The 12,528-nt window shown below is 38.8% G+C and overlaps 1 protein-coding gene across 1 annotated transcript; it reads left to right on the top strand.

Moving 5' to 3' along the window:
• The first annotated feature begins 405 nt into the window (after nt 1-405).
• LOC103979689 (long chain acyl-CoA synthetase 4) lies at nt 406-12,212 on the top strand. The gene is made up of 19 exons (XM_009395864.3): nt 406-987; nt 1,197-1,260; nt 1,343-1,432; nt 3,309-3,365; nt 3,620-3,668; nt 3,815-3,891; nt 4,169-4,208; nt 4,288-4,382; nt 5,359-5,526; nt 5,696-5,806; nt 5,879-5,966; nt 6,927-6,993; nt 7,268-7,343; nt 7,459-7,576; nt 9,792-10,037; nt 10,329-10,468; nt 10,833-11,015; nt 11,132-11,251; nt 11,893-12,212. Exons 1-19 carry the CDS (start codon nt 845-847, stop codon nt 11,926-11,928), a joined length of 1,968 nt encoding a protein of 655 aa, XP_009394139.2. The 5' UTR covers nt 406-844; the 3' UTR covers nt 11,929-12,212.
• Nucleotides 12,213-12,528: the final 316 nt, after the last annotated feature.

Genomic DNA, 12,528 nt, shown 5'->3' with positions numbered 1-12,528 from the left:
AACATCAATCAGATAATGAAATAAATTGTGTGAGAGAGACTGCTCATCCACCTCATCCATCCATCCATCCATGTTATATAATAATGGTGAATGTAGCGTGTACTTTTGTTTCCACACCCAACTCCTTTCTCCTCTTGCATCTTAATTGCCATCATCATCATCCTCCTCCTCCTCCTGTTTTGACCTTTTATTCGAATCGAAATCGGGATGGAAATTAGGAATGAGATTGCCCTTTCAGCCACCGCTTGCCATAGATATTATATATGTGTAATGGGTGATGATGCCTCCCCATTACTACTACTTTCTTCTTCTGTCGCGTCCATTCATCGAACTCAATAAATGTCAAATGGACCATCTCCATCCGATCCGGGAGGGAGGGAGGGAGGGAAGGAGCCACCGTGCACGGGATTCGGGAGGGCAATCAGGACGCCGTCGGATGGACATCACCCACCGTGCCCCACAAGTCACTCCAGATGTTCCACGCCCGCTTGGTGCGACTTCGTCGGCCTCACACTAACGTAAAACCACCGGCAACAGCCGGTCAAACCTCGACTTTGTTAGGAGCGACTAGTTGTGACTGCAGGTGTCTCCAAGTCCAACCCACCTCCACCTCCACCTCCACCTCCGCCTCAGCCTCCAGCCTCCAGCCACCAAATCTATTGCGGTCGCCTCTCCTCAACCCCCCCCCCCCCCCCCCCACCCCAACTCCCCTGCCCCGCCCGTCACTCTTTATTTGGATCACCCACCTCTATAAATAGCATCGCCGACTTGGGATTCCCTGTTTCAGTTATAGATAGGGCTGGAGAGACGACGGACGGGGAGATCCATCGGTGGCGGCGGAGAGATGAAGCACCTTCTAGAGGTCGAGAAGGGACGGGAGGCCGCCGACGGCCGACCCTCCGTCGGTCCCGCCTACCGCAGCGCCTTCGCCAAGGACGGCTTCCCCCCGCCCATCCCCGGCGTCGACAGTTGCTGGGACGTCTTCCGGTACGCGTTCATCCCCATCCTTCCTCCCTCGGTCGATCTCGATCTGTATCTCTCCCCCTCCCCTCCCCTCCCCTCTCCTCTCCATCATCGCCGACTCTCGCCTTTCCCTTCTTGATTCGTTTCTTCTTTCGGAGGAAATATATACCGTGTTTGGGAAGAATTGATGCTTGCGATTCTGATTGGTTTCCCCCCCTCCCCCGTTGATTCAGCTTGTCCGCCGAGAGGCATCCCGGGAACCGGATGCTTGGCCGCCGCGAGGTTGTTGATGGGAAGGTCGGGCACGACGTCACGGTTTCTTTCTCGTCGTCTTATTCTATCGTTTGCTTCGATTCGGCTTTGACGTGTGCTTCTGCAGGCGGGTGAATATGTCTGGATAACTTATAAGGAGGTGTATGACACTGTGATCAAAGTTGGGGCTTCCATCAGAAGTCGTGGGGTCGATCAGGTAACGATGAGCGTGACTCTCTCTCTGTCTCTCTCTCTTTGCTCTGCGTGGAGTTAATGGTCTGGTTGCTGACCGACATGTTTACTGACAAAATGGTCTTCCGCGGAAACTACCAGCATATTGTAAAATCTTGACTGCGAAGATAGATATGAGTTTGTGTTTACATATCCCTAACTAGTTCAGTTTCATGGGCTCTGTAATCTCTTGCCATCACAATGTTAGTCTATCTATAAATGCTTGATCTGATATTCCACCAACCTCTCCACATATAACTGCCGTGATATCCATAATTGGTCTAGAGTGTTCCACATATCACTGCTGACACCGAATTCTTCATGGTAGAGTATCATTCGTTACTACCAATTTTGTGGAATAGCTTCCGACAAGTGATGTTACACCAAAGTTCTTTTTGCAAGTGCGGTCCTTTTTGGAACTGGTGGTCAAAACCATACTTGAGAACTGTATGGCAACAAGAGGGAAAAAAAAAAAAAAGGAGCGAAACTCGGTCTTGGTTTACTGGTTAGCTACCCTCCTCGCCTTTGAGTTCGAAACCTTGTGGAGGTGATGCAAAATGATTTCACCCAGGTAATTCTCATGATGGGTGATTATCCACCATGTTATGAGAACAGGGGAGGAAACAGGAAGGGTTTCACATTTCATCGAGTTCTGTTCGCTGAAATGGAGATCACAGTCATTGTTGTGTGTTCAAATGTGACCAAAACTACACATCCAACCATGACTAACATGCCAAATTAGTGCTGGTTGTCATTTTCTAGAACTTCCCTTCCAATAATTGGTGTTAGGACTTCTGACGCTAGTTGCAAACTTGCAACTGGGATGTGTCGCAAGATCCTAATTGTTGATGCAGCAGAAATAACTGTTGGAATGCTGAGGACTTTCCATTTCACATTTTGTTATTTAATTCTGAATTTCCTTCAGATTTATGTGTCTGACTTTAGTTATACTTAAACTGATCTTTGAGTTAACATGCTTATGGTACAACCAGTCAAGATATCTATGTTGATGATCTGTAACGAGATGCTTAAATTTGATACCTGACAAGGAACATTCATATTTCAGGTGTGTGATAACTTAACCAGCTCCAGTGCCTAGTGTTAGAGCTGTCATATTATCCCAAAATTATTATAGCCATTAGCTCAGTTTGCCCTTGATATTCTACATTGCCATAATTTATGAGGGATATTTGGAAAATTGTGCCATCAGCATTATGCCAACATTCGTACTTAGCTGGCACACAGAACATGTGCAACATTGTATGGATGTTGTACTATTTCTTGTTTCATAGTTTGTGTTGTACTGCCAATCAAGCATCAAAATGCCAGCAGTGAGTTATCTCTATCTTGAGTTTAAATGACTGATTTAAGAGTTCATGAACTTCATCGTAGTGTTAGACTCCAGTACGTCACTTGGGTGTTCTACCTATCTTAGAAGTATGGTGTTAAATTTTTGGTCCGACTTCTTTGTAAGCCACCCCAGTACTTCTGTCCTTCATGCTATCCTTATTTCTATTTGTATGGAGCTTAAAGTTCTATGGAATGATTTTCATTCTGCATCTTGCTATGAACCGTGTTTTGTTCTTCTCCAAAATCGAGCCTTGCATGCAATGTTGATTCACTCCCAGTGTTTTTGTGTACTTTGAAATCACGTGCTTCTTTGTATGAACAACATATGATTGCTTATACTAGGTTAAGTGCAACTTACGCCTGTTCAAGATGTCAGCTTGTTCACTTACTAGCATCTAAGGAAGTCATTTCATGTTTTCCTTCTAAAGAAATATGATGTGGTAATATGGCACTGATTTTATTGATGAAGACTGTTGAATCTCACTAGAAAATCTGTAATTGCTCCTTTGCAGGGTGGTCGCTGCGGTATCTATGGTGCTAACTGTCCCGAGTGGGTCGTTAGTATGGAGGTAAAATGTGCTTTACATTTGAGCATGTCTTTCCAGTGACCAGTCAGCTGCAATATTTTTAACTGCCTCTGTTCAAACTGAGACTTCATATGATTTGATAATGGAAAATGATTGTGTTTTCAACTATTACTGTAGTGTGGGGCTTTATTTCTTATCCAATCATCATCCTATTTGTGAAGTTTGAAGCAAATAATTGCCCAAGCAGACCACAATTTGTTTTTTTTTACTATTTAGTTTCTTTCTTGACTTTGCAGGCATGCAACGCTCATGGGATATATTGTGTCCCTTTGTATGATACACTTGGTAAGTAGGACTACATTCTTAGCAGATTTTTCCATAGATTCTAAAGCAACAATGGTTAAAATTTGATGTAGGAGTAGGAGCAGAAGCTACTGTCTGCTTGTTGACATTGCACATACAATATTAATTGCATTTTGCATTGGTTACAGGTGCTGGTGCAGTAGAATTTATTTTATGTCATGCAGAGGTTCAGATTGCTTTTGTAGAGGAGAAAAAGATCGCAGAGGTACATTTATGTCATCTTAACTTATTAAATGTTTTTTCCTGGCATAGAAAAATGTTTAAGCAGTCTCTCATGTATAAATCTCAGTGAATACTGTTGCAGTACCTCACACGCCATGCAAATGAAAACAACAAAAATGAGTCCTAATTAGTGTCGGCTACATAGATCATTTCTGCCATTGAAATAGCTAGGAGAATGACTTTAGCACAATGATTGATTTGTTTGCTAATGTGAAAAGTACCATATGCCTGCTGGTACTAATAATCCACAAATTTTCCAGGTGCTGAAAACTCTTCAAAATTCATCCAAATTTTTGAGAAGTAAGTTGATGTATTTTATTAGTTCCAACACCAATCTTTGTTACTCCTTTATGTTGATACAATTATTATCTATTTACAGCAATTGTCAGTTTTGGCAAGGTCACCCTTGAACAAAGAGAAGCAGTTGAAAAGTCTGGTTTGGCAATATTCGAGTGGGATGAATTCTTGCTCTTGGTAGGTTAATTTTGTTTAGTTATGAGGTTTGTTGTGTTGAAATGATTATTAAGCTCCAAATAATCACCTTTCATCTAGGCATTTAGTATCTTATGAGAGATTCAGCATGTGTACATTCACCTCTTATGCATCATTCCCATGTTAGCAAGGTTTTCTATAAATTCTGTATCATTCCAATTTTATCGGATGTCTCCGAAGAGACAGGTTTTCTATAAACACTCCAGCAAATTTTATTGGAGAAATTATTAAAGTGAGTTGAAGCTTGATTTACTTTCCAAAGACACACCAAAAGTAGTTTAATTAGTTCGCATTGGAAGCTGAAATAAGAAGGCACTTGAATGTTAGTTCTAGTGGGCTATTTTCTCTCTGACTTGAGCAAAAGAAGATCCCTTGCCTGTATCTTAAGTTTCATATTTGTATGTGTCCTGCTACTTTTTTGTGTTCTGATCTGTGTGAACTCTTGGATGCTTAGGTTATAGGAGTAATTGACTATTCATCGCAAAATCATAAACCGAAGGACTTGGATAGAAGTCAAGCATGTTTAGTAGCTGAGTATTTGCTACGAAACTAAAGGTTCTACTGTTAATTGCTGTTGGACAGTATGGTACTTCAATTTGGAACTATTTAACTTTCAAGAACTGATGCTAAATAACTAATAGTTCTTATGAGCTATTAACATGTTGGAGTCATACTGCTGAATAAGCTTGGTGGTAAATGAAGAGATAATGCACTATCTAAAGGTGTTATCATAATGCTTTCAATATGACTTCTGAATACTCATGAGCTTCTGCAGTTTGCTGCAGTTTGCACGTATATCATGGTTACTTTTTCTATGAGAAATACTTGCATCTTTTTGAGAAGTGCTGATCTGTTTAGATCAAATCTGGAATTTTGGGTTTTCTTGTCTATGATTTTCACAAGTTCATTCTACATGTTAGAGAATGGCTTTGCTGCTACTTATGTGTGCCACATACAGGGATGCAATAATCATTTTGATCTGCCTGTGAAGAAGAAGGATGACATATGTACCATTATGTATACCAGTGGGACTACTGGTGATCCCAAGGGTGTCATGATATCCAACAATAGCATAATTACTCTTATCTCTGGGGTAGATCGCCTTCTTCATTGTGTGAATGAGCAGGTAATTCTGCTTTCTGTTTTTTATATCTCTAAACTATGACTTAGAGCTCGAACAGCTTACTTTGCTCTGTGAATCAACTACTGTTTTGGAGCAAGCTGTCAATTTTATCGATAATTCCTTTTCTTTTTTCCCTTCTTGTTTTGCTCATATCTACTTTAAATTCTTACAGTTGCATGAAGATGAGGTTTACATGTCATATCTCCCCCTTGCACATATCTTTGACCGTGTGATTGAAGAGTTGTTTATATTCCATGGAGCTTCAATTGGATTTTGGCGTGGGGTAAGTCTTGCAGTTTAAGATTCTACCTTTGCTGATCAGTAGCTCTTACTCAGTTACATGTTTCATATTCAGGATGTCAAATTATTGGTCGAAGACATTGGGGAGTTGAAGCCAACCATCTTTTGTGCTGTTCCACGTGTGCTGGACCGCATTTATACAGGTACTGTTTGGATGTTTCAATGCCCAGTATTTGAGCGCAAGCTGTAAATCTAAGTGTTTGCATCAATCGTAATCAATAAATGGTACTAATGTTTCATTAAGCCGTTTGACTTTAGGTCATTGAATGTGCACTTGGAACAGTATGCTCTAAATAGTTGAAATGTATATACCTCTTTACCCTATATCCTTGACATCTCTGGTATTGCATGCACTTGCGTATGGAATTTTCCATGTCATGCTGTGGTCTGGCATAGACATGACTTTTGGGATGGGGATTAGGCTGAACATAACTTGACTTTAACTTGACTTAGCCGTGGTTTCGTCGGAATTTGCTTGATTCCTGATTTTGATCTGGCAAACAACTGTGGTTCATCTCATGAAATGCTGGTCAGCCAAAATGACATCAGAACAGGGAGGGAAGAGGGGGAGGGAGATGAACCCAATGAAAAAAGAACTAACCTTGTGATGATCCTCTGGGCAATCTGGGAACCTCCGGCTTTCGCTTCTCTCTGGTTAGCGAGGTAACGTAATCTCATGAGCAGGAGCTTTGGGACAGCCTGCTCGCTAAAATGCATCAAGGACTTGATGAATTTTTGGATCCGACCAGACTAGTCTTCTGCAGAAAGGCCTGGTCCTCTTGCAGCTTGGGTCCCACTAGTGGCCAACATGCTTTACCTGATATTGGAAAATTGGATATGGTTCTCAATGGTATTTACTGCTGACCGATATGTGTATGCTTGTGAGCTTGTAAGGTGTACAGTGCAATCTGTTATCAGTGCACATTTTTCTAAGTACCTGACACAGGAACCTAAATTGTTCTTCCATTTTATACAGTTATACTGAAACTGCATATGGTTTCTAGCAATCAAGTGCTATTGCCCATACTGACTAGCATTTGGACCGTCGGTTGTAATCGTAGACGTTTATCTTATTCACATATCATCCTCCACTTGTTTCACAGGACTGCAAACCAAGATTTCCTCTGGAGGCATGCTGAAGCAGACATTGTTTAACGTCTCTTATAAATAGTAAGTTTGTGTTCATCATTTAATTTTAAAACCGTAGCTAAGCCTCTTTTCATGGCACTGTGATTCTCTACATATCCATGCTCCCTGTCAATAGCTTTTGACTTTTTCATTCATCTGCCCTTTTTCCCAGTTGGAAAATTTGTTTGACGAGACATTTGTCTTTTGTTGTTATTTCTTGTTCGGTATAGCTATAATTTTGGATATTTGGTTTAAGATGTGAGTCATCTTTACTCTTTGGTGGTCTTGTGACTTACATGTGGATTGAGACTTGCAGCAAACTTCATAACATGATGAGAGGAAGTAAGCATGATGAGGCAGCTACAATTTGTGATAAATTTGTATTTAACAAGGTAATTGAAAAATACCAGAAGATCTTTTTATGTAAACTTTATTTTCTGAATTTTGACTAGCAATCCTAATATTTTTTCTATATCTTACAAAAATGGGCTTACACAATTTATTTAGGTAAAACATGGGCTTGGTGGAAATGTCCGACTCATCTTGTCTGGAGCAGCTCCTTTAGCTACCCATGTGGAACAATTTCTACGAGTGGTGACATGTGCACATGTTTTACAAGGCTATGGTATAAAAGTGGTTGAATTTATATTTTTTACATTTTTCTGCATCCTTCTCACTGGTATAACAAAATGAATACACAGATTTATGCTCTTTAGGGAAATTCACAATTCACATGACAAAGTTTTCTATGTAAATCATGCTTTAGCAAGAATTTTTTTTTTTCTTATTTACTGTTGCAACTATTCTGTCACTGGACAAACCTCAAACATACAGAACACACTGTATCATATCAAAACAAATAATTCCCTCAAAATACTTGGTTCTTGACCTGATGTGATCTCATCTAAGTTGGTGCTTAAGATTTCTTTTGTCAAGAAACTGGTTTTCTGTTTAAACCATAAGGTCGGTTGGTTGTTCTAGCTTATGCTTACGAATTGGGAGCAATCTTTTTGCACATGTAGAAATAGATTACATAGTGGGAGAAATTATAATTCTATGTAGGTTTTGCTTTTATTATCTAAGCCAGAATATGCAAGCCAAATAATTAGGTTTGGAACACAAGGTCTTGCACTAATTTAATATGTTTAATTTGGTTATACTGTTTGGTAGTACTTTTATTTTTTTTGCACCAGATGTTATTTTAAAAAACATATGTAGTAAACATTATAGATTTTAAGGATTTAAACTTGGAAAATGCTTGCAGAAATGCCAAATAACAAGCAAAAGAATATCCATTTATAGTCTCTATTACTAGGACTAAAGTACCGTGATGCATGGAAATTTGTGTAGAACATTATAATGTAGTTGTATGACACACTCCTGATTCAACAAGACACCCTCCAATCTTTGTGTTCTCCTGATGATGCAGACAAGATGAGCCCATGGTCCATGGCTCCCCTGAAAGTCCCTAACCCAACAAGAAAGCTTCTTTAAAATGTAGCTCAATTCAGTTAAGGATCCACTTTGACAAATACAGAACTGAAATATCAGAAAGATATAAAAAGTAGAGTTGTGAATGTTTCTGGTTCTTGCAGAACTCAATGCTTAGCCATCCATTTTGGTCATGGACCAGTATATATTATCTGGCATGTAAAGATACATGGAGATTTGCCAGGATATTTGTAAACCTTATCACCTCTGACATTGAGGGAGTCTTTCGTAACACATTTTGCATTAATATATTGTTCTTAGTTATTGGGAAGAAAATGATACATGGAAACTTTCTGTTACTACTCTAATAATAGTTAGGCGATTCTTGCTGTTACATGTAAGTTCTTGGAACTTCAAAGTTTTGGCCCAAAACACTAAATTCTTATGTAGAGCTTTGATGGAAATCATTACTAATGACTTATCTGTGCTATTTGTCCTTCAGTCTTTTATTCCAAAATGATGATTTGGTTGACTGAATCGGAAATCTGCTGTGCACGAGTAAGGATCTGTTGGTGTTCATCCTTGACCTTGTATAAATGTTTGGAAATATTAAAATCAGTTTTGTCCTAAAAAATGTGAAGGTCTAGTATTTATTTAAAGGCTCATGTTTACTAGTAATTTAGCCTGAATAATTTCATTCGAAGGTGATGATTTTATTGAAATTTGAGACCTACTTGAAGCATCTTAGTAGGTCATCTTATATATCCGATCAAAGAAGCATCATCTAAGTTGGCCATCAAAGAAGTGATTCTAGAAAGTGTTTACCTTTTATTTCAGTTCTCTCTTTTACCTAGAGTTGTAGCCACTTGGTAGAATTATCTTCCATGCAATTGCTTCGGTAGAGTTCTTAGGCATTTTAACTCTCTTGATCTTCTAATGTTGGAGATGGGACTACAAGGCACACGAAATGTGCAACGTTTTAATAATAGTAAAACATTGAACATATTAAAGCTAAACTGCTCTTTGTTTATCTCTACTGAATGGATCATAAGGAAGACTTTGATCTGAATTTTCCTTGTAAGTACAATAAAGTGACTTTTTCAAGTATCCACTAGGATGATTTATTCAGTGTTATATGTGAAGAAATCCAGAAACATCACATAAATCAAATCCATATATGTATGTACAGATGCAACAGCAGCACAACAAGAAGCAGTAATGCCCCATCTATTTAGGTTCCATAAATAATCACAGAAAGATACTTCTATTTACACGTGTCCAAGGATGTTTGTGTATGCTAATCCATCTTTGTTATTTGTGTTAATATCTCATAAACCAGATGACTGAATTTGATATATTTTGTGCTGGAGTTTGTAGCTGATGGCTGATTCCTTATCTTTCGATGGTAGGTCTTACGGAGACATGTGCTGGAACATTTGTGTCATTGCCTAATGACCTTTCCATGCTAGGAACGGTAGGACCACCAGTACCAAACGTCGATGTGCGTTTGGAGTCCGTTCCCGAGATGGGATATGATGCTCTTTCAGAAGTTCCTCGTGGAGAAATCTGCATCAAAGGAAATACTTTATTCTCAGGTTACTACAAAAGAGAAGACCTCACAGAAGAGGTTATGGTTGATGGATGGTTTCATACAGGTTTGTCTCAGCATCTATCTGTTGTGCATGGACATTTACTGAAGTCATCCTTACAATAAGATGAATGAATATTCACTGGTGAAGCTTTGAGTTTGGCTTCGTTGATTTTGAATTTTTGGTCCAAGAGCAGATATCTATCATAAGTAATGGTTACTCTACCATACATGTACCAATAGATATTGATTACTGACAGATGCCAACTCTTAGGGGGAAGGATTGCTTTGTTTATTTCCACCACACTGTGTTTAGATGTAAGATCTGGTTCTGGTCTTCATTATCTTTTGTTTTCAGGGGACGTTGGTGAATGGCAGCCGGACGGAAGTATGAAAATAATTGATCGTAAGAAAAACATTTTTAAACTTTCACAAGGAGAATATGTTGCGGTTGAAAATTTGGAGAACATATATGCCCTTGTTTCTGGTATCGATTCGGTATGTTTTTTCAAGTACCACCTCAGAAAGAATTATGCTTTGTATATGTGCAAACGCAATTTTTATTTTAGCATGATTAGGGTAGAAACATCACGATCTCGTATTCTTAGTACGTTCTGTAAAACATTGTGATTCCATTTTTTTTTCTATAGTTCAGTCAGTGATGAAGTGGCATTGTCATAGATTTTCACAATTATTTACTGTTATATGTTATAATTTCATGAGAAGCGAAAAGTTTGTTGACATTCTCAAAGCCGCCACTTAGCTAATTGTATGATCACATAGTGGTTAGGGATCACATTTATAAAATGCTTTATTTCCATAGTGTATGTTCATTATATCTCACCCACAAAATTTTTTTCAGATATGGGTATATGGAAATAGTTTCGAGTCTTTCCTCATTGCTATAATCAATCCCAATAAGCAAGCTCTTGAGCATTGGGCTGAACTGACCGGTATTACTGGGGATTTTGCAACGCTCTGTGAAAATCCAAAAGCGAAAGAGTACATTTTGGGGGAACTAACTAAGATTGGGAAAGAAAAGAAGGTGACTTGGCCTAACTCAAGTTTCATTTTGCTTGGTAGATATTACTTGTATCATGTGAGAATGTTCTTTTTTGTTTCCTAAGATCCTCTATGTTACCTGATCTCATATCCTGGCAGTTAAAGGGCTTCGAGCTCATTAAAGCCGTTCACCTGGATCCAGAACCATTTGATATGGAGCGTGATTTGCTAACCCCAACATACAAAAAGAAGCGGCCACAGCTACTAAAGCATTATCAGGTACATGTCTGTTTTCTCTACCTCGTGGATTTTCTGCTAAGTTCCAGTTGGATTTTCTTGTGTTTCAGAATATCTTAGAATTTGTACTGTACTTGGTGTTGAGAGTTCACTGGTTAGTATAATATGTTCTATATTTATACATCAACATATAGATAATATTTATTAGGAAATTTTCTGGATGATGTGTCTCAGTATATTTCCTCTACAAAATGTTCATTTGGAATTGGATTGGTCTGATCATCAACCACATTGCGGAGTCATCTGCTATTAACTTTACCAAATTATTGGCACCTCTTATGGTAGTTGAACATGTTGTTAGGGGAATTTTTTGTTCTATCTTTTGGAGAGATACATATATATATATATATAATTCTTGTTACTGAAGTTTACTCTCTGTTCCAGCTGTCATTGTCTTCTGCCTTCACCCTCACCATTCATGTTCTTGAAACAATAAACAGTTGAAACTGCGGCACTATATTCCTCTGGTAGAATACAAAAAAAGAAAGAAAAAAAAAAAGGCAAAAACTTGGTATCCTGTTTCTAAGACAAAAGTAGAGCATTAGATGTTCTTGGCACTCTTCATCCTATTAGAAGAGTGCAGTTAATCCATGGAATGCTAATGAATTTTTGTCGGGTTTCAGAGTGTAATTGATGAGCTGTACAAAAGCTCCAAGTGATTGGGTGGTTCTCAAGGCAGCCACCACCGGGTATGCAGCAGCTTATGGGATTAGCAGCAGCTCAGATACACACCATTCGATCTCGTAACTTAACCATCGTTCAATGTTTCTGCTGCTTTTACTGGTGATGTCTTATTGGAAAGATTTTTCATGTTGACTTGGTTGAAGTTTCATCATGAGATGTAAGACACGGTTTGACACCATTTCATCACAAGAGCAAATACATGTAATTGTAATAATAATCTCCATATATGCATGCTAGTGTAAAGCCTACTTGTTGTGCACGCCCTAATTTTCCCTTTCTACCGAGATATAATAATAGAGCTGCTGTATGTATTACGCAAGAAGCATTCATCCTATTGGGTGTTGCGTGTTGGTTGTCCTTTTCATCATGAGATGCACTTGGAAGAGTGTGTAAAGCGAGCTTGAATAAATTGAACATATTAAAGAGTGTGTAGAGTTGTCTTGCACAAAGGTTAAAGTATTTGGGTCTGTTTGACTGCCACTGCCGGAAGATACGCTCTGAAATCATAAATGACTATGCCAAACACATTTTTCTTTTCTCTAAATAGATAAATGGCTACGTGTCACCACTTAAAT

This window comes from Musa acuminata, chromosome BXJ3-3, assembly GCF_036884655.1.
Source record: "Musa acuminata AAA Group cultivar baxijiao chromosome BXJ3-3, Cavendish_Baxijiao_AAA, whole genome shotgun sequence".
In the NCBI taxonomy this organism is placed as follows: Eukaryota; Viridiplantae; Streptophyta; class Magnoliopsida; order Zingiberales; family Musaceae; genus Musa; species Musa acuminata.
Note: the sequence above shows the minus strand (reverse complement) of the source record. Positions and strands in the feature narration are given on the sequence as shown.

Excerpts from the sequence above, each read along its gene's own strand:
- LOC103979689 (XM_009395864.3), top strand. The coding sequence starts at position 845 with ATGAAGCACCTTCTAGAGGTCGAGAAGGGACGGGAGGCCGCCGACGGC. Across the intron at positions 3,366-3,619 it reads AGTGGGTCGTTAGTATGGAG|GCATGCAACGCTCATGGGAT; the intron begins GTAAAATGTGCT and ends TTGACTTTGCAG. Across the intron at positions 7,344-7,458 it reads ATAAATTTGTATTTAACAAG|GTAAAACATGGGCTTGGTGG; the intron begins GTAATTGAAAAA and ends CAATTTATTTAG.